Raw genomic sequence first — 23,258 nt, forward strand, 5'->3', positions numbered from 1 at the left:
TTTAATGTGTCCAATACTGCTGTAAACCTGGTTTAGTTCATGCAGCAGACTCATTTCACAATTCAGCCAGTGATTAGCATACATTTGATGGATTATTGCAGGGAATAATTGCAGCAATGTAACATATACAGTTTGCATGTATGGCACTTTTAAACTGCTGAGAAGGAAAAAACTGAAAAGGCAGAGAATTCAATAATTTTTTTTTAACCTTTGGTTGAATATACTATATATGTGTGGAATAAGTGTGAAATTGGTAAATGCTTCCAAAAATGTGGTGGTTACCAACTTAGGAACTAATTCCTGCTCAGTATTAATTTCATCACTTTATGAAATGCAGCAAATTATCTGGTTTATAGCTGCTACTGGTAAGAATATATGCTATGATAAGACTATGTAAATGCGGAGTTATTTAGCAGTAAAAACAGTGAAAACTCCAATTATTATCTTACATTTCATTTACTTTAAACACAGCATACATTCAAACCACAAAAACAATATAGAGCATGTCTGTTATGCAGTTAACCAGCAATTTCTTAACTTTATGCAAAAAGCGCAAAAGTGTTTTTGAATCAGGATCAAATCTCTCCCGAATCATTTTAGTATTTTTATACGTCTCAGTTTCCATAACTTCTTTAAGCATTTTCCTTTTTTGTGCTTTAACCCTCTGGAGTCCACGAAAGCACCGGAGCACGACTTCTTCATGACGTCACAACATAAAAACTTCAGCAGCATGTTTCCCTGCTGTCAGCTGAACTCTAAAGTTTTGGCTTTTCCACAAGTTTCAATGTGCAATTTGATGCATTAACCCTTTTTTTTAGCAAAGGTTTAAACAAAAACACCCAAAAAGTGTATTAACATGATTTTACTTTTTTTTTTGCAAAGATTTTTCTAATTTAGCTTTGTGCATTTAGCATTCATAATGCAATCTTTTGTGTTTACTGTTTGTTTTTTTGTAATTTCGTTGTGTTTTTATCTGTGTTTTTTGTAATTTCTTTGTTTTTTTGTTGGTTTTTTATGTGTGTTTTTTGTCATTTTTGTGTTTTTTGTATTTTTATTATGTTTTTGGTGTGTTTTGAGTGTGTTTGTATGTGTTTTTTGTAATTTTGTGTGTGTTTTGGTGTGTTTTTTTGTGTTCAAAATGTTGATCCAGTAAGTCAAAATGAAAAAATAATCAGGTCATATAGGTGAGGTTGTGCTGAAAACAATGATACCAACACATCATGGTTAAGATTTTTAAGTGGTTTATATACAGGCAGAATGAAAAGGAGTCAAAAACCGACAAAGTAGCCCCAAACTCCAAAGGGTTAAGTAATGTGAATGCTTAGACTTCTAAGGATTAAGATCATCTATTTTTTTTTTAGTTCATTTCACAATTCAGCCAGTGATTAGCATACATTTGATGGATTATTGCAGGGAATAATTGCAGCAATGTAACATATACAGTTTGTTTGTATGGTACTTTTAAACTGCTGAGAAGGAAAAAACTGAAAAGGCAGTGATATTTTTACCCTTGGTAGAATATACTGAACTGAGATTGGAAAGTACGAGCCTAAAGAGACAAGAGCTATGTGTGGAATAAGTATGAAATTGGTAAATATTTCCAAAAACGTGGTGGTTTCCAGCTTAGGTGCCCCTCCTAAGAGTCACAAGATAAATCTGAGGAGTCATGAGATAATTAATGGGAGAGGAAAGAAGTTTTGCAACAAAAACTTGTATTCATGTTATTTGCTTTTCTCTACTCTTTGGGGTTTTTTTTAGGAAATCCTCGATAATATGATATTTTTGGGCCTCAAATAGTTAATGAAATTAAACCGTGAGAGAAGTTTAGAGAAAAAAAAAAGTTAAAAGTAGTTTTTTCATAAAAAGAAATATGTAAAATAAAATAAATTTTAAAAAATCAACGTCATGTAAAACCATTGTATTTTATATGTAGGTCTTTCCAATGCACATAAAAAAGTTTTAACATAAATTTTTTTATGAAAAACGAGTGAATTATCCTCATTGAACCATGATCTGTGAGAGGTAAAGAACACCATTGCACTAAATATTGATTTAAATGGTTTCTGACACTTTTGGAAAATTAAACATGCCTCCGGTTATTGCTGTTCCTGAAAAAATTAACATAACAGGAGGGTAAATCAGTATCAGCGTCCCTAATAAAAGAGCAGGAAAAGAAAATACTCAAGTAAAATACAAGTATCTGGAAATTGTATTTAAGTAAAGTGCTTGTGTAATATATTTGGTTACTTTCAAAAACTGAGATTTAGTCACCCTATTAAAATAATCGCCTAACTCATTTTTTGAAGGAGGTTTTGCAGGAAACACAAAAAAATTCACCAAAAGTGTAACATATGACATTTATTGATCATTTCACTCAAAAAGGATGTAACAAAGGATGGCTATTGGCATAGTAATAACACTGTGTGTAAATGATGTAACTTAAGAGAAATACATGACTTAGGCAATTTTTTTGAACATGCCTTTGTGACTGAAGATATGGTCACACTTTATTTTGAAGGTGTCTACATAAGAGTCACACAATCCTGTCAGAAACATGACATGACAAGTATAATGAGCATTAACGTCACTTCAAAGTGTCATTAATGTTCATGACACATCCCATGTCATGTTTATGACATGCTCATGTCACTCTTATGTAGACACCTTCAAAATAAAGTGTTACCATATCTTGCTTAAGTCACAAAGGCATGTTCAAAAAAATTGCCTAAGTCACATTTTATTTTGACTTAGGCATAATAAATCTGCTTAAGTCACACACTTGACATAGGCCATTATCTTAACCCTTTGATTATTTCCATTTTGCCTCTCGTACTTTATGAAGAAAAAAGTGTTTTATTACATAGCTAACTACTTAGGCAAGAAGTTAGCTAAATAGTTAGCTTAGCAAGCTACTTAGCTAAATATTTAGCCAAGAAGTTAGCTAAGTAGTTAGCTTAGCAAGCTACTTAGCTGATTACTAAGCCAAAACGTTAGCTAAGTAGTTAGCTAAGGAAGCTGCTTAGCTAACTACTTAGCCAAGAAGTTAGCTAAGTAGTTAGCTTAGCAAGCTACTTAGCTAAAAAATGGATATGGGTCATTTTTGACCCATGTAGTGCATTAGAAGGGTAGTGACACAAAAAGGGATTTTATTAAAGAATAATAAAGGAAAACATAAAAATGAGGATGTATGATGATCAAAAACAAACTAATTGAGGAAAACCTGGAATACTGAATGATGAAAATAATTTATTGCTAAGATATAGAACATAAAAACTCTGTCGGGACACTTAGACCATGTTGTGAATCAAAGGGTTAAAGGGGTAAAATCACATGATCTGATCAACTGAGGATGTAGGCAATTTTACCATAGGTGGAGATGATTTAGGCAAAAAAAACAATTTTGACAAAAAAAGACTTAGGCGATTATTTTAACAGTGTGACGATATGGAACTATTTCTTTAATGTTTCAAGTGCAAAAGAAAGAAAGTTCAGTTGAATGGTGTATAAAAGATTTTTATTTTCAGTGCTTTGGACAGATACCAGATAATGAAATTATTGGTGTTTTTTTTATGACAGTCTTTCCAAATGATATTGCAACTTCAAATTCAACCTATGACTCTGTTTGAGAAAGTGTCAGGCCTTGCACAAAATCCAAAACCCCAGACAGATTCCCCCACTGGGAGATGATGAGGAAAGCTTGTGTCATTCGTGTCCCTGGCAGCAGTTTGAATGAGCAGCCAGGTCTCAGTCATGGATACAGAAGCATTTCTACAATGGTTGCTTTTATCTCATACTGTCTTTAAATCCTTCTCTATATAAAGCCATACAGCAGAACCAACAAGAGTTTATTCATCCTTAATTTACAGGCCAGTAGACAGCAAAGTCCAGTTTACAGAGGCAATCATTTATCAGAGCCTGCCAGAGCTTTACAAATAAATATGCATTTGGATCCTCTCCATCATCAGTTCAGCTTAGACAAAGTTCAGGTGTGTGTCCTCGTCCACTCCATAGTTGCCTTTGTGCTCCTCAAACAGATTGCTGAGTTCGTCCATGTACAGCTGGTGCAGGGCATCGAGTTGCTCTGCTGTTGGCTTCTCATTCCTCTCCACCCTGATGGGCTTCCCAACTGCAGAGAGGTCAGAGGTCAAGTACAACACACTCACAGTCAGTGCACTTTACAGTTTGCAATACTGTTTGTTTGACTTTATTGGCGGTCTGTTTATCTAAAGCATGATGGCATCAGGGCTGCACGCCAACCGGTTTGATCTGACTGGGATTATCTACTTATACTCTTGTATCAATAATGTAGCTCAAATAATGTAATTTTTGCTTGTCAGATATGGTCTAATGCAGGGCTGGGCAATTAATTTCCCCAAGGGGCCACATGAGAAACTAAAACTGAACTAAATTCTGCTCAGTATTAATTTCATCACTTTATGAAATGCAGTAAGTTATCTGGTTTATAGCTGCTATTGGTAGGAATATATGCTATGATAAGACTATGTTAATGTGGAATAATATAGCAGTAAAAATAATAAAAACTCCAATCATTATCTCACTTTTCCGCTTACTTTAAACACAGCATACGTTCAAATCACAAAAACAATATAAAACATGTCTGTTATGCAGTAAACCAGCAATTTATTAACTTTGTGTTAAAGTTAAAGTGTTTTTGATAAGCTAAGTTTATTTCTTGGAATCAGGACCAAATCTCGCCAGAATCATTTTAGCATTTTTATACGTCTCAGTTTCCAAAACTTCTTCAAGTATTTTCCATTTTTGTGCTTTAAGATCATCTAATTTTTCATTATTTTTTTCAGTTCTTCGTGAAAAAAAATTATCAGCATTTTTTGCAGCAACTAAACTAATAACTGTGTTTTTGACAAGGTAATAAGGTAACTCAGTGTTTCTGTGCAGGTGCACATGCATGCATGCACATACGTACATCAAATCAAATCAAAAGCAAATCAAATAGCCTTTATTGTCTTTATATAGGCAACTATACAACACAATTAAAAGTGCCACTGCATAAGGTGCATAGTTAAGACAATCATAACACAAAACAACATGAGTAAACATTTAAAAATACCAAGCTAAACAAGGACAGAAACAAGAACAAGGACATGTGATGTAATAAATAAGTATAGAAATAAATAAATGACTACGAGTCAAGCCGTAAGGGAAAACCCAGAACTTGACATGAAATTAGAGGTTAAGGTTCCGGGCCCTGAGCTTTTGTAAGCTATGATGCACATTTTAGTTGACTAATAATGCCCTATATAAGCTACACATTTTTATAATTGAAGAATACAAATTGGTTTGGGCCTACACCATTGATAAATGAAAATTAAAATATAAAGAAATAACCATATAATAATTTTGTCGCAGCCACAAGGAGCCACTGCAGTGGCCTGAAGATCCACATGTGGCTCCGGAGCCGCAGGTTTTCTAGTAATTTTTAGACATTTCATTGTGGAAATGGTACATATATACCTTTAACACTTTCGGTGATGTTTGCAGTAATTGACACAGTTGCACAGAATCCATAGAATAAAAATGATCAGTGCAGAAAGAAGCTAACTTACCGACTGTAGTGATGGGTCTTCTGTAGGGTATGAGACCAAAGGAGTATTGGAAAATGCCACGTGCATGGAAGAGAGGCAGGGAGATACCCATGATGCTTTGCAGCCGCTCCTGTATCCATCGAAGCATGGTTCCTCTTTGGTTTCCCACTTGATCATACACTTCATTCTCTCCAAAAGAGAAGACTGGCACCAGGTGAGCACTAAAAAAAGATGTTGGATGATTTAATTTATTATTGGCCACATTATGAAATCCTTTTACTGTTCTTCATTGTAAATTGATTTCGTAACGATCTTGTGCTTTTCCAGGAAATTTCATGCGAAGGGCTTGAATAAGAAGCCTCTGTTTATAAAAGCTACGCTCAAGCTGGACACAATCCTTTCACAAGCCACAAAGACCTTGGAGAATTAGTTGAACTTTACAGGAAACTTTCCTCATTGCCCCAGGGCTCTCTGCTCTTACCCATGCTCCATCGCCATTTTGATGAAGCCTTTCTTCTTAGCCAAAAGTACATTGTAGGTCCCAGGATGGGCATCGAGGGCCTCTGGGGCCCCACCGACTGCTATCACAACAGCGTTACCTCCACCTCTTTTGCTGAGCGGGTACTTGGCGCTCTCTTTGTCTGAAGGAATCAGACCTGCAGTGTTGAAACAGAAAATAAGAAGTCAAATAATACATTAAATGCAATAAACAACAAACATCTTTGCTATCATAATTAAATCCTTAATATGTCTGTACAATTAGGGCTCGGTGATATATCAATATAAAAAATATCTATATATTTTTAAATGTGATATGAAATTAGACCATATCACATATATCGATATAGTTAAATTTATATATACATATATATATATATATATATATATGTATAAATGCTGCTACTAGGGTTTGTCATATTTAGTTATTTTGTAATGTTCGTTATTCTTTTCTCATATAAATATATTTATTTCAGAAAAACATTGGCCTATTCTATTTCATAGGCTATTTTTATTTAAGATTTTTTTTTTTCATTTAAATGTGCACTTTATGGAGCTTTGATTTTTTTTTTTTTTTTTTAAAGGTATTCCTGTTGTTATACAGTATTTATGGTCACTTAAATAAACGGTGTCAATAAAACTACTTGTGACATGTTATATTTGGCTTTAACTTTGACTGAACATTTGCTCTCACTTTGCGCAAAAAAATATCAGGATATATATCATATATCGATATTCAGCCTAAATATATATGAGGATATGACTTTTGGTCCATATCGCCCAGCCCTACTGTATATCCAGTTGATTTTCTGACCCTCACCTGCACACATAATGTAGTCTCTAAAGAACGGGGCTCTGAACCAAAGCGGCAGCATGAGCAGGTAGCTGGTGAGTCCAGGGAACAGCTGTGGGAAGCCTGTAGCGTAGGTGCAGAAGTTGGTGAAGGCTCCTGCCACCAGCACGCCATGAGGATGGAAGCCCAGGATGTAGTTCTGCCTGGGATCCAGGTCAGCTGTCTTGACCAGCTGGGTGAAATAAAGAAATCATCTAGGTTAATCATTTTCTCCATACAGTTATAGAGTTGACAGTGCTGCATTGTGTTGGCACAGCTGGCTGCAACCCAAACACGTGCCTCCATATCCCGGTTTCAACTCTCTGATCTCTGACCTCTCTCATCCTTCCTCTGGGTCTGTGTGCAAATACTCAGAACCAGCCTGCTGTATGACACTTCCACAGATACACATACAATACCTTAAGCCAGTGGTTCCCCACTTTTTCCTTGAGGGACCCACATTTTTACCATTGTAAACTTTGGCGACCCCCCTATTGTCCATTGCTTCTATGAAGCCGAACTCAATGTGACTCTCATGGTACCCTCTCTTTTTCTTTTTGAGATATTCAGCATTTTAGTCTCCCTGACGTTTCGCCATTTTACCATTAGCTCTGTGCTTCTGTTGTTAGGTGAGGTTACTGCTAGGTGAGGTTACCACTAGGTGAGGTTACCGCTAGTTGAGGTTACCGCTAGGTGAGGTTACCGCTGGGTGAGGTTACCACTAGGTGAGGTTACCACTAGGTGAGGTTACCACTAGGTGAGGTTACCGCTAGGTGATGTTACCACTAGGTGAGGTTACCACTAGGTGAGATTACCATTAGGTGAGGTTACCGCTAGGTGAGGTTACCGCTGGGTGAGGTTACCACTAGGTGAGGTTACCGCTAGGTGAGGTTACCACTAGGTGAGGTTACCGCTAGGTGAGGTTACCGCTAGGTGAGGTTACCGCTGGGTGAGGTTACCACTAGGTGAGGTTACCACTAGGTGAGGTTACCAATAGGTGAGGTTACCGCTGGGTGAGGTTACCACTAGGTGAGGTTACCACTAGGTGAGGTTACCGCTAGGTGAGGTTACCGCTGGGTGAGGTTACCACTAGGTGAGGTTACCACTAGGTGAGGTTACCAATAGGTGAGGTTACCGCTGGGTGAGGTTACCGCTAGGTGAGGTTACCACTAGGTGAGGTTACCAATAGGTGAGGTTACCGCTGGGTGAGGTTACCGCTAGGTGAGGTTACCACTAGGTGAGGTTACCACTAGGTGAGGTTACCAATAGGTGAGGTTACCGCTGGGTGAGGTTACCACTAGGTGAGGTTACCGCTGGGTGGGGTTACCACTAGGTGAGGTTACCGCTGGGTGAGGTTACCGCTGGGTGAGGTTACCACTAGGTGAGGTTACCACTAGGTGAGGTTACCAATAGGTGAGGTTACCGCTGGGTGAGGTTACCACTAGGTGAGGTTACCACTGGGTGGGGTTACCACTAGGTGAGGTTACCGCTGGGTGAGGTTACCACTAGGTGAGGTTACCAATAGGTGAGGTTACCGCTAGGGGAGGTTACCGCTAGGTGAGGTTACCACTAGGTGAGGTTACTTGTGTATACTGCAGGAGGGATGTTACACATGTCCTTATTCTTGCGATATCGCCTTTATTTTTAAACTTTTGTAGTGATTTAAATAAATGAATAAACGTTTAATGTAGCCCTTATTTAGTTGTTTTTGTCCCACTAATGAATTAAATGCTGACTATATTTAACACATTAGATTTATTACATCCCTTAAAATCAAGAGGGCTTCGCGACCCCCCGTGGATCTTTGGCACCCCCCTCTTGGGGATCACTGCCTTCAGCTACTTTACTTCTACTCCACTACTTTTCAGAAGGATATATTAGTAGTGGAATGTCCCAAACAATTGTTTGGGACAATCAAACAGATTATTTTACTAGCGATTGAGACCATAATGTTGTCCTAAAAAAAAAATTAAAGGTAATAAATCAAGTGAGAAGTTTTTCTCATTTTGCATTGAAATGGATGGACAGAAATGCTTTTGAAGCCACACGTAGCGCCCCCTGCTGGAATTTTCGGTAGAATGCAGCTTAAGGCACTTCCTGGTTTGCCTCCCTGCTCAGACCCGGAGGTTGCCGCCTGGTACAAACCAATTATGGGGTCATTTTCTGGGGAGGACGATCTCGGAAACAGACCTTGTTAAAATCAGTATTAAAAGTTCTGAGATACTGTTAGACTTTTTTCTTGTAATTGTTATTTAATTGAATTTGGATGACACGAAAAATTATGCCTATTGATTCAATATACTATAATGACTTGTGTCAGTTTACATTTTTTAGTTAATCAAATAATAATTAAATTTTAAGTTCTGGTAATATAAAATACAATTTGATGACGTGTAAATGGCCCAGTTTCCATCTCCTGCATGCGCGAGCTTCTTCACCTTACTAAAAACATTATGTTGGATCAACTTAAATACTTGCATTCATGAAATTATTAGGTTCACGTTACTTAGAAAAGGAAATTCACCCGACTCAAAACATTGCTTTGAATTAATGTAATAGCAGCAGTTGGCTTAACTTAAAAATTCTAGTGGAAAACGTTAGCATACTTTTTTTTGCTGACCCAATGTTTTATTTATTAGAGTGTATGTTATATGTAGGGTTTGTAGTATTTTGATTGGGCAATAGTTGATTGGAGAGTTATTCATAGAGGCGATAGGCCCTGCGGCAGCTCTTCAAATCTATCTAAAAGTCAAATGAACTCTGCTGGTGTTGACTTACTAACACCCTGGAAGTACACCATATTCCATTTATTTGCTCCTTGGCTTGAACTCCAAAGAGATCATTCAGTGGTTACTCTTCACAGCATTTTTCTATTTGCTAGCTAAAGTGATTCTTTCTTCTGTTAGCCTGTTAGCGTTCCTTGGCCCATATATGGGACAAAAGGGCTGTTTACAACACTGTTTACTACTGTTTATGTCCAAAACAACTGTGTTTGAGTTGATATTCATGCTACATATCATTGAAAAGCTAAGATTCTTGTGATACTATTGATTAAAAACCACATTTTAACATTTTAAGATACAACCACAACAGCAAAATGACACCTTTCATTAGAGCCCAGAATGATGACTGTAGGTTGCAGCGTTCAAAATTTATGGACATTTGGTTTGTCACCATGGTTACCGAGGATGCTTTTGTAGTCTCCATAAATACATAATAATAATAATTATTATGATAATTATAAAAATGTGTGAAAAGAAAGTAATTTTTTGAGATATCTTCATCAAATCTGAACTGGGAGGAGATAAATATTTTATACTTTGACCCCTTTGTGTTTTCAAGCTCATAAGTCCCAGCTGTAATGATCTGCAGGCCTGTATTTACCAAAATATTCAGGTGGACAATAAAAAACAAATTTTTCACCGTTTCAAATTCCATCACTCAATAACAGCAGCACTTAGTGTTATTCTGACTCTTTGGGAATAAACTCAAGAGTGTAACCTTTCAAATGTGACCAAAACCACAGATTTACTCTAATCAAAGCCATTTTGATTTGATTGTTTATTTGTTTATTTGTTTGTTTGCGCCTCCGCCCACCGCGTGGAGAACTCATTATGGGTTCTGATGTCATGAGTTAATAAAAGGCAGCGGTGTATGACTGATTATGGTGAGATGCCCAAGAGGCACACAGTTTTTTGACTGCAGAAATGTGATGTATAAGTTGGAAATATTACTTTATTTGTTTAAGAAGGAAGCATACCTCTGTTTGGAAATGTTACAATAAACTCAGTTAATTGATATACGGAAACTGGACATTTCATTTGTTTGCATAAAACACTATAAACGGGATCTCATCATACTAGTGGCATCTTTTTTGAGTAGCAATCGGGTCACTATGTTAAATTTTCAATGTTTTTTAAGGCGTATTAAGATTAATCTGCAGGAATGCTGAGGGGTTAGACAAGTTTTGGGGGCGTGTGATCCACCCGTGGAAATTGAGAAATATTCCCTCTGTGGAGTCAGAAATAATGGTTCTTGATCATCAGCTGTAAAAGACCAGATAAGATATCTCACCAGTGGAGTGTTGTTCAGAGCGGATAGGAAGGAGATAGTGAGAGGTAGTAAAGGTCACTGTCAAAGAGTCAAGAGTCCATTGTCATGCGCTGTGGTTTGTTTTGCAGCGAGTAATGTGTTCATTTAAAAAAAACAACTCACTGTTTGTGAGATAATATTTCAAGGCCCCATTGTTCTTATGGCAACAAGCATAGGGAGAGATTTTATACACTTTGTTTCTATTTTTACTTTTACCATTTTTATTTTCTCTCTTTTCCCTCATTCCTATTATCCAAACTTCTTTTTTATTAGATTTAAAAAAATATATATTTTAATGTGTTTTTATTTCCTAAAATTGCTTAAGTAAAGGTTAAAAAATAACAAAACCTATTTCACAGGGGGGCAATAATGCATAATCATGGAGAGTCCCATAAAATTCATATTTTATTTAATATCACATTACTCATTAAATATAATTCCTTTTGTTTTGTGTTCATCAACATGTTTTTTATATTACATAATTTACTTTGTGCACAAAAGTGGACCAACATTTAATTTGGCCAGTGTTATTGCTGATTTCCAGAGGTGGGGTTTATTATCTAGAGAATAAAGTACAGTTACAAAATGTCAAATATATGAACATAAACATCAACAGTTGTAAACTCTGGATATAAATATATATGGCACCAAATGAAATTGACCACTTGACAAAAACATATCACATCTAAACAGGCTTTAATGATGAAAATTAAAAGTGAACTTACTCAGATAGTAAAATATATATATATATTGTTGAGGGAATTTTGCCTGAATATGGAACAAAGAGCCCTCTTATCTTGACAATCTCAGTGTCACATGTTGATGGAAAAGGGAAGTGCAAACATGATTTCCTGATCAATATGTGATCAGTTATTAGACCACATTTTCAAAACAAGATGTAGATTTTATAGATACTATTTAACTGTCTTTTATAAAACCTGATATAAAGTAATTGTGGCCATAACATGCAATAGAGAGCTAATATTAAGATGACAAAATTCACTTGTAGCCGATCTGTAGAATGTAAAAGATCAGACTCAACAGGTTTGGACTTTAGAAACAGGTCATGAATTTGGACCTTCACAAAGCTGTTTTGTTGTTTTGTGTCCACTCTGTTTGTATTGTGGGTACCTGCTGCTGGTGGCCCCGAGATCATAGAGTTAATCATTAGCTGGGGGTTTCTATAATGAGGGCTGTAGCTGTTTATCAACAAAGGAAGTGACCCCGAGTGACCAATCACAGAGCTTGCTCTCTGAAAAGATGGTCACCACGATATCATTGGTATTGCTACTATCCCTGCCAAGTTTAAGTCGGTCAAACTTTACTAACTAAAGAGCCATTGTTGGCCAAAAAAGGAAAAAAAACATTGTAATGGAGCTGCATACCTTATTCTGAGCCTTACTATGAAGATGAAACAGCCTACTAAGTCTAAATGAACCTACCCATAATACTAATAGGTCATAATGTACTGAATATAAGGAAGCTGAATAGAAAAATATCTTTCAAGTACCATTTGAGAATGCACTATTTAAATTTGTGAGTAGGGAATGGACTGTATGAATGAAATACTTGTGAATTTAATAACTTATTTGAATAATGTCTGATGATGTTTAATGATGTCTACAATGTTTCATTGTTTTATATTATCATTGTGAAGTGATTTTTTTTTTTTTGATCCCAGGAAAACTAGCTCGTCCCATTTTGGTGACAGCTACAGGGGATCTTTTTAACAATAAACAATAAACAATAATGAGCATTTATTAGTATGGTTTTGTCAGAATGCAACCAGGACCCAAGTTCAAATAAGAGGCTGGACACCAAAAATGTCTCAGGAGATTTGGAATTAAAGGAAAAACTCAAAACTAGGCTTGATGTTGGCCAAATTCAGAGGTTAAGATGCCGAACCATAGACTTTATTCATCTATGGTGCACATTTTAGTTGACTAAAATGTAAAAATAACATAAAATGTAATGCTGTATATAAGCAACACATTTTTAAAATTCAGGAATAAAAAATTGCTTTGGGCCTACATCAACAATCAATGAAAATTAAAATGTAAAGAGAATAGAAAAGTATTTTCATTTGGTATAATTTTTTTGTCGCAACCACATGGAGCCACCACAGGTTGCCGACCCCTGAACTTGGTGGACCAAAAGTCCAAAAACTGCAGCCTTTGATATAGATTTGGATCTGGATATGAACTCTAAAAAATGAAAATAAACTTTCAAAAATGTTGGGAAACTGGCTTCAGATGGGAAAATTGATAAGCAGTCTCACATGCGCTCCAGTCCTTTGAACTGTCTAAATATGTTGTATCATCCTAGTAAGCACACGTCAGCTGGTGAGCATTTAGTCTGAGCTGATGATGGTGTCATTAGAAACGGTGGGCAACGACACACCAATGAAACTAATTAGGCTCTCAGAAACACACTGCTTCTCTTCACCCTTACATTGACTCCTTGTTTCAGACTTAATGTGGCATACAGTCAGATGATACTGGAGCTGATTCACTTTCAACTGCATACGTGAGAAAACCAGACATTTTTTATCGTTCAAGTTCTTGAAAATGACTTAGAAAGTACAGACTGTATTCTCCTTTGGGGATATAGATCCACACATGAACTCATAAAATACACCTTTATTTATAGTGTTATAAACTATGTAAACAGCATGTGACCACCCGTTCTTCTCTTCCCAAAATCTATTACGTCTATGTCTAAAGTTATCTAAAGTAAGCAACAATGATGAATGGAAAGGAAGTAATTAAAAATACAGTTTGCTCACTACAGGCATCATGGGTTGGTTCAATAAAAATCTTATGAGGCTTTTTAAGGCCCAGGGACACAGTGGAAATAACCACAGCCTTTAAATGTTAAGTAGATGTATGACATTTCTTAGGTAAATCGGCTGGCATCACTAGTCCAAAAATGTATATTTCCCTGGAATCTCTCAGTTCCTTTGGGATTTTTTAAAGGGGCGTTATCAACAGGTGCAGACCAAAATGAAAAAAAAGAAATCAGATTCTAGGATTTGTTATATGTGGCACAGAGCCAGGCAGTGAGTCTGCAGAAGACCTGGACTCAAAGGTACTCTTGCCCGGTGGCACTGGGACAGCATCAATGTGGGTAAATCATATTTCAGGATAAACTTCCAAACATTAGCCCCTTTCATAGTGCGGTCCTACAAATGTCCCGCTATACTGCCGGAAAGATCTGTGCCAGCTTTTCGTCTTAGGGCGTTCCAAGTGGGAAGGTGCGATATTGGTGCCCTTTCATAGTGCAGTCCGTCGTCGCGGAACGAGGTAGGAGGAGACGATATTCAGAGCAGCAGCAGTGCTGCACAGTAGCACAATGCTAATAGGCTAACAGTTAGCTCTGTAGCAGTACAGTGTGTTTGTGCTGCAGCAGTATGTGTTCACTTAGCGACCCTTCGTCTGTTTACAACAAGCACTAGACACTCTGTGCACAGTTAGTGATGCCGGTTTGTTTATGATCAGCAGTGGACACCACGTGTACAGTTAGCATGCCGGTTTGTTTACAATAAGTGGTGGACTATGTGCACAGGTTAGCGACAGCATTCACAGTGAACAGTGACATACTTGAGATTCCTGCATATTTCCTCCATGTGAGACTATCCTTCATCAGTGTGTGTTTTGTTTCTGCCGGCACTGCTTGTGGGAGCTAGATCACGTGATTGTCATGTGACTGATTCCTGCCCGCTGATTGGCTTCTTAGGCTCGAATTCTGCGAATGAGGACTTTCATGCACCTCTCCTCTACGTCTATACTAGAGGTGTGAATCCCCGTATCGGCCCAACGATACGATTTCATCCCGATACTTGAGTTACGATACCATGTTATTGAGATTTTAACAATTTTGCGATATATGGTGAGTATTGTGATACGATATATTGCGATTTAACTGTTTAACTTTGTGTCCACAAAATTAAAACCAGAATTGACAACAAGAGAAAATTCTCAGTCTATTCATCTCACTTCAGTCTTTTTATTTCTTTTTATACCAGTATCTCCAGTATATTTCTAAAAGTGAGTCTGCTATGGCCTCTGGAAAAAAAACCTGGCCAAAATACTGACGGCACGCTGGCTGCTGGAACATTAAATATTGACACTTGGCGGCCATGAATCGATATAATATTGCCATTCAAAATATCATGATACTATGACGTATCGATTTTTTCCTCCACCTCAATTATGAGATAAACATATCACAAGGCTGACATATACAGACAACCATTCACGCTCTCATACACTCCTACGGGCAATATAGAGTCATCAGTTAAACCTAAGCTGCATGTTTCTGGACTATGGGATCAGAGAGATCCCACACTGACACATGGAGATCATGTCACATGTCAGCACAAAGAAGCTCAAACCCAGTCGAACCCAGAACCATGTTGCTGCGAGGCGAACATGCTAACCACTCAAACACTGCACCACAGTGACGCACATATCAGTTATATAAGTTGAAGTTGAATGTGTGGAAAGGAGCGAGGGCCTGTTTATCACTGCACGCAGCTTTATTTCTTATTTAAATGCAAAGGTGCTGATTTTCCTCTTTTAATTTTGCCTAGTCGAAGCCATTTTTTCTAGTCTACCATTTATATGTCTGTATCATAACAGGCTTTGTATTCTGTTATTGCTATTTAAGGTGGAATTATTGTTATTGTTCCTGTTATTATCACTTCTGTACCGGGCTGCTCCTGACTTTTATTATTATATGGTGCTCGCTGCTGTAACTGTCTTATCAAACTTCTCCTTGACTTTTATTATGATACACAATTTATAGATATTTTTTGTTTTTGTTGCTCATATATTTCCCCCTTGTTATAGCATTATAATGAGTTGATTTCTGTATCATTAAGTGTATATGTGTCTTCTAATCTCTTATACCAATTTTTATTATCTGCTATAAAATGATACAGATGAACAGGATCTGACTCGGTCAGTCCCATATAATTTACTGCGTTATCATTTATGGCTGTGTTCATTTGTGCAAGCAGAGACATGACCCACTTAATACTCATGGATACAAATAATATGAATATTTCAGAGAGGAAGATACTTTTAAGATTCTGACCTCCTTTTTCTAATTAAAATCAACTTATAAACTCACTTTGTGTTCCCAGAAAAAGAATAAAAACAGTTGAACTTGTGTTGCTGTTGTTGTTGCACTCTGTCTTATCAGCACAGTCCAAAGTTTGAGTCGTGCTTCGGGGCGAGATGCAGACTCCAGTAATGTGGTAGATGTTATCAACAGTAGTTATATTCCGAGTAAATTTTACAGATGAGATGTGACACATCCAACATTAAGCACTTCTGTTTTATTTGTTATAAAATAATGAGCTTTTTTTATGATCAAAAGCAAGTGATGAAAGGTACCTTTGGTCATATTTATGCACTACTCGTGTATGACCACAAGAGGGACACAACAGGCTGTGAGAGAGAAGAATGGAGGAGATACTTCTGCTTCACCAGCAGAGCCAGTTAAAATTGTTTTTAATGTACCCAGTTCTGGTACGTTTCACATTATATACACTAGTGCAGTGCAGTAGGAAGTATGTATTCATATAGTGGGAAATTAAGTACATTTTTCAGTTACGGCCAAATGAGGTTGTGTGTGAAAGTGGGATGTACAATGAGGTGTAATACTCTTGCGTAGTGTTAACATACAAAGTGTATATTGGGTAATACATGGATGTTCATTGAGATATAAAGAGACACAGAAATAGTTATTTTAAGAAAAAAAAACTTAATCATTCAACATGGTTAGACATATATACAGACACAGATATAGGAGGGAATAAGTTTACATGCAGCACAAACAGATGGATGTGAATAATGTGAGTAAGGGTTATTAGGTCTGTTGTGGAATGTGTAGATTGATTGATAACTATTGTGGCTATGCAGACCACTACAACGTCTACAACTCCATAAAACACTTACTTTTCATAAGGTACCACACCATCCAGCACATACACATTGAACATTGATATTCGCTGGAAACTATTAGAATATTATTGGAAAATCGAACCTTGTAGCCTTGTAACCTCTAATGCCTCTAAACCAGTGGTGGAATCTAACTAAGCACATTTACTCAAGTACTGTACTTAAGTACAATTTTGACATACTTGTACTTTACTTGAGTACTTCAAGTGTATGTAGCTTTATACTTCTACTTCACTACATTTTGAGGTAAATATTGTACTTTTTACTCCCCTATATTTAGCTGACAGCTTTACTTACTTTTCAGTTCAAGATTTAACATAAAAAACATGATAACTTACAAGTTATTATCCTTTTTTTTAAATTAAACCACATAACAGTATATTAACTTGTTTAAATGAGCCCTAAATTTACAAAATTAAAACACTTCTTACATAAATGCATCAATACAAATAATCCAATAATGTATTTAGAACATATAAAACAATCTGAGTGGGTTCATTCTGCATAACAAGTACTTTTACTTCCGATACTTTAAGTACATTTTGATGCTGATACTTTTGTACTTTTACTTCAGTAAGTTTTGTATGCAGGACTTTTACTTGTAGTCAAGTATTTTCAGTGTGGTATTAGTACTTTTACTGCAGTAAGGGATCTAAATACTTCTTCCACCACTGCTCTGAACACTGAAATATGTCTGGTTTCTTTCTGGAGCAGCCAGAGTAAATGTGTGTGAAAATCAAGAGAAGGGCACTGATCAGATAAGATTAAATGAATAGCCCTTTTGGAAAATCTCCTTGTTTGTTTTCCTGCCCAGTGTTACTGCAGATGAGATAAAGATGAATCAGTTTCATCCTCACATCTGTCTGTTAGTCTAAAAATCTATAATCTGTGTTATATATTTTGGTGAGCTATGTACTTACGTTATTGCAAATGTTTCTAACAATGTCCAACCTCTTCAAATGTGTGACCTCATGAAATATGTTTTTGGTCTTAACTCAAGAATCAGGACAAATTTTACATAAATGTGATGCCATTTTATACCCAAAGGTCAAAGGTCAACTTCACTCTGGCACCATAATGTTTTGCATTGGCAGCAACCTCCTGGTCTGAGCAGGGAGGCAAACCAGAAAGTGCCTTAAGCTGCATTCTACCATAAATTCCAGCAGGGGAGCTAAGTGTGGCTGCAAAAACATTTCTGTCCATTCATTTCAATGAAAATAAGAAATCTTCTCACTTGAATTATTGTCTCAGAATCTTTTTAGGACAACATTATGGTCTCAATCGCTAGTAAAAAAATCTTCTTCAAGACAACTTGATGTTAATAGTTCTAATAATGGCCCCATTTAGAAGGAAATAGAAGATAAAGAATCGTATGATTTGGGGCGTGGCTAGCTTTGATTGACAGGTCACTAACAAGGTGAGCAGTCATCAGGAAAGAAGCAGAACAATGAGTATCCACGGCAACGTGTCAATAAAGTTATATATAACGTTATATAGATTTTTTTTAAAAAGGACGTTTAGCGGTTTGGTCTCATAACTTTGACCCTTTCACTGTATTTTCACTTAATGACAGTTTATTTGAACGTTTTGTTCAGTAAAAATGTCTTGTTCAGCGTTTGGTTGGACTAACAGACACTCCAAGGAGTCGCTGCTCAGTTTTATGAGGTCAGTAACGTACATTTTGTTTTTTGCTAGCCAAAACTAACATCCCAGTTAATGCTAACATGAATTAGCAGCGACTTCTCTCAGTCAGGTTGAGGTGTAGAGAGGCTGTAGTCAGTGATCAGATCCCTCTCCTCCTCCACAGTCCAGATATGGTCTGCTTCCTGTATCAGAAACAAGATGGCGACGAGTGTAACGCTGAACTCGATGCTTCAAATGGGCCACAAACCAATGGGTGACGTCACGGTGACTACGTCCATTATTATTATTATTTTTTTTATATAGTCTATGGTTTTGCGCAAACCTTTTTCTGGCCATATTTCAGCACCACAACTCAGGAACAGAATGAGGATAGTGAATTGTTGATACTAATCTTCAAGCTGTGGTTGGTGGTTTGGTGTGATTGTATAGTTTGTCTCAACTGCTGGGTTGAAGATGTATGTGAAGCATTCAATTTTAAAATTGTATGTACTTGGTACATAATTCTGGACAGACATGGATAATAAATCAATAGATGATTATATCATATGGAAACCAGAATGCTTCCTACACCAAAACTTGTTTTACTGCCTGCAGATGCTGCATTCATCTGCAGACATCTGTTTATATAGATTACTCTGGAAGTCATTCAGAAGTTACTGCACAGCCAAAACACAGTCTAGAACAAACAACTGTAACAGATCCAGGTTAGCAGGTTAGCTTCACACCTGCTTCCACTCTTTATGATAACGTTACTAACAGTACTGTGCAAAAGTATTATTAATTGATTAATTGTTTTGGGACTGCCATGGTTGTTTAGCTGTTGTTTTGGTCTTTTAAAACTTGTATGTACATTTTTATGTTATGTGTATGATTTTTATGTGAAGCACTTTGTGACTTCTGTCTGTGAAAGGTGCTATGTAAATAAAGTTTACTTACTTACTTACTATTAAATATTACATTAACATGAATGTGAGTGAACAGATTTGGTGTGACCACCCTTTGCCTTCAAAACAGCATCAATTCTTCTCAGTATTTTTTTTACACCTACCTAAGACTTTTGCACAGTACTTTACATATCTGCAAGAAAAATAATTAAAGTGTCAGACTATTTGTTGTATATAAGTGACAGAAAAGTAGAGCATCTGGCTGTGGATCTTGTATGCACTCTAATCCTCATTGTCCCTTAGTATAGTATTTTAGGACTCTATAATTAGTCTCGTATTGACAGTGAAATTTCTCTCGGGAATACTTGCCAAATACACATAGACACGGCCTTCAGGACTGTGTTTGATCAGACAACAAAAAGGTTGACTTTTTAGGATCTGGGGAGGCGGTGTGTACATATACAGTACATGACTATAGGGAACACATGGGCCTCATCCAGCACTGGAGCATTTGCTGCCAAGGACAGAGATAAGAGCCACCGCTGTATGTGGCTGGAGATCACAGATTAGATAAGCTAACCTGGCAGAGCGAGATGTTCTGATGTCCGGACCTGCAGAGGTAAAGCCTACCAGACCTCACATAGACATTAGAGCTGCTTAATGGAAGGGATGTAGCCTGGAAACCAGACCAATCTGCTGAGCTCATGTTTGCTCTGGCAGGTGGATTAGTGCAGGTGCATCTCAATAAATTAGAATATCATAGAAAAGTTTATTTATGTCAGTAATTCAATTCAAAAAGTTGGAATTACAAATTATATAGATCCATTACACACAGAATGAAACATTTCATGTCTTCATTGAATTTCATTTCTTATAATTATAATGATTATGGCTTACATTTAATGAAGACCTGAAATTCAGAGTCTCAAAAAAAATGTAATATTACAGACCAATTTTCACAAAAAGTAGACATAACCTACTTTGTGCATTCCCATTAAGAATTTTTTTTTCCACTATTAAAATATTCAGGTTTTATTTATTTTTTTCTCTTGAATTGAGGCCTACTTTTGTATATTTGACTAAAATTGACCAATAATACTGAAAAAAATATGAAAATTATATCTCAATGTGTTGGTCATGAGTTGCCTTAAAAGGTGAAAAAAGTTGTTCATATTTTTTTTCTACATGTCTTAAAACCAGTCCTGTGTCATGGGGTCCTTTTTGACCCCTGAGGACCATGGGTGTTTCACTAAAAGTTGACATAACCTACCCTGTGCATTCCCGTCAAGAAATTATTATTTCACAATAACTATTAAAAAATATTCAGGTTTTATTACTTTTTTTAAATTTTATTTTGTATATTTTACTAAAATTGACCAATAATAATGAAAAAAATATTAAAATTAAATATCAATTTGTTGGTCATGAGTTACCCTAAAAGGTGAAAAAGAAAGTTGGTAATAATTTTTTTCTACATATCCTAAAACCAGTCTAATGTCATGGGGTCCTTTTTGACCCCTGAGGACCATGGGTACTATAAAAATGTATAAAACACCTAAACTTTCATATGATGAAAGTTGAAATTTATATTATCTACAAAGGATGCTGAGGGGCAAATGCGCTGAAAATTCCAAGCAATTCTATGAAAGTTAACCTTTATTAGTGGTATGATGAAATTGATTTGGGGTCAAAAAGGACCCCAGGACCACAGGAGGGTTAAAGTTGTCTCTCACCTTGATGGGGAAGTAATCCCGCATGTATTTCCAAACTTTGAGGCCACACAAGTAGGGCACCCTGCGGCCTCCACGTGCAGGGGTGTCATAGTCAAAGAACCACCAGACGGAGTAGAGCACAGAGATGAGCCAGAAGCGAGTGAACAGCAGGTAGAAGAAGAGGCAGATGCAGGTGGGTGCTGAGGAGAGAGAGGAGGGTCAGGAGCAGGAACACACAGTACTGAGAGGATAAGAGCATCCTGGTCTAGCATGACAAATGCAAAACACACAGTATGAATGGGAACATCATGTGTTTGGCTGTAAGTAGTGTTTTTATGAATGGAGGCTGTCTGTTCTGCATCAGTAGCTTTGGAGATTACATCATAAGTGGTTTTAGTGGTTTCTGATAGCAGAGCCATGATGGCACACGATGTAATTTTATGATGTCAATACAATTTAATATTTTACTTTTCAGCTTCCTTCTTTCAAAAACACATCTATACCTTTAAATTATCATTCACACAAAGTAACAGTAATCTGCAAGTATGTTTTTTTGTTTTTGTTTTTAAGAAGATTTTTCTGTTAGATGGATGTGAATAAAGTAGAATAAAGTCTGATGATATTATTGTGTTGCACCTGTAAATCTAAAATTGCAATTTTTAATGATTGTATTTTAAAAATGTATCTATAGTTTTCTATGTTATAATTGTTATTATTGCTGCAAAATAAGAGATTTTTATTCTCAATTAGCCTTTCCTAGTTAAGTGGTTAAAAAATATAAGACAAGTTTGTGTGAATTAGTATATTTATTGTCATAATTTTCAATAAACTATCAACAAGTATGGGTTTTTTTGTTTTATTTTTTAAGAAAATTGCTGTTAAAGTAGAAAAAAGTTTGTATGAGTGAGGAGGCTGAGCTGAGCATCCCCTCCCTCTGCCTGAGTCCTTATGCAAGTAGATCTAACATTTCAACTTTTATTTCTTATATTACAATATTGTATAAGAAAAAATGTATTTGTAGTTTTTATTTTATTTTATCTGAATTTGTGGCATAGTTTTCTATGTTATAATCATAATTATTGCTGCAAAATAAGAAATTCTTATTCTCAGTTACCCTTTCCTGGTTAAGCAGTTAAAAAATATAAGACAAGTTTGTGTGAATTAGTATATTTACAGTCACAATTTTCAAACAACTATCAAATAAAGCATGCTGACTGCTCAGGACACGCCTCCCATCAACTGCTATCAGCTGTAGCACCTGAACACCTGCTTGATCATTAGTTTGTCAGACAAAAAATGGTATATCTGTCTGAGCTAGTAGGTTGAACACATTGATTTGAATGCAGATATATATGAACTAATAACTGTTCAGAAAAATAAGTTTAGAGGGCTAATTTTGAGTTGCACTCTGCTCCGGTTATGTTCTGCTTAGCTCCCTCTTCTGGCTATCCAGTAGTTAATGTCACTTGTGATAAAACAGTTCTCTACCCATTAAATTCACTTAAACTTTGCTCTGGAGAACAGCTAGGCCAACATGTTTGAAGATCTACTCTAAAGAGACAAAGACTGTAAACTTCATGAGCTGTACCGTCCCATCAGTGTCATTTTCAGATGTTTCATGTTGGAACACACATGAGCATTGACTCTCACTCACCCAGACCAAGGAAGGAGTAGACCCACTGCAGCACTGAAGCCGTCTGCAGTCTCCTGTGCAGGGGCACTTCGCTGGGGGCAAATTGAATCTTCATGTTTTCCAGGAGAGAGAAGAGAGACAAACCGAAGCAATGCAGCCAGCGGCGCAGAGGAAGAGTGAGTGAAGTGGGTCCAAAGTCTGCCCTTCTCACCTCATCACCTCCCATTGACTGTCTTATCTCAGCCACTCAAAATGGGGATTGATTTGTCAATCCGTATCTAACATATCTGACTTTTGACCCTGCAAGGAAAGACCTGGAATAACATGAACATCAGCGAAAACTCAGTGGAAGAGAAGAATGTCAAATACTTTTTAATGGGACTTTTTTCTTACTGCACTGCATGGAAGGAAGGCAGTCATTGGCTGGCATGTC

At 36.7% G+C, this 23,258-nt stretch overlaps 1 protein-coding gene across 1 annotated transcript; it reads right to left on the reverse strand.

The window, feature by feature from the left end:
* Positions 1-3,497: 3,497 nt before the first annotated feature.
* On the reverse strand, positions 3,498-23,030 carry mogat2 (monoacylglycerol O-acyltransferase 2). Its single transcript, XM_059352346.1, has 6 exons — positions 22,847-23,030; positions 21,214-21,392; positions 6,883-7,087; positions 6,046-6,220; positions 5,586-5,785; positions 3,498-4,126 (listed from the first exon to the last, which is right to left on the reverse strand). Exons 1-6 carry the CDS (start codon positions 22,938-22,940, stop codon positions 3,972-3,974), a joined length of 1,008 nt encoding a protein of 335 aa, XP_059208329.1. The 5' UTR covers positions 22,941-23,030; the 3' UTR covers positions 3,498-3,971.
* Between the last annotated feature and the right edge of the window lie 228 nt (positions 23,031-23,258).

This window comes from Centropristis striata, chromosome 15 (genome assembly GCF_030273125.1).
Source record: "Centropristis striata isolate RG_2023a ecotype Rhode Island chromosome 15, C.striata_1.0, whole genome shotgun sequence".
NCBI lineage: Eukaryota > Metazoa > Chordata > Actinopteri > Perciformes > Serranidae > Centropristis > Centropristis striata.

Bases quoted from the DNA above. Each gene is read 5' to 3' on its own strand.
- mogat2 (XM_059352346.1), bottom strand. From the start codon at position 22,940: ATGAAGATTCAATTTGCCCCCAGCGAAGTGCCCCTGCACAGGAGACTG. The intron at 5,786-6,045 runs GTAAGAGCAGAG...ATCTTTTTTTAG, and splicing joins AAAATGGCGATGGAGCATGG to TGCTCACCTGGTGCCAGTCT. The intron at 4,127-5,585 runs GTAAGTTAGCTT...ACCTCTCTGCAG, and splicing joins AAGACCCATCACTACAGTCG to TTGGGAAGCCCATCAGGGTG.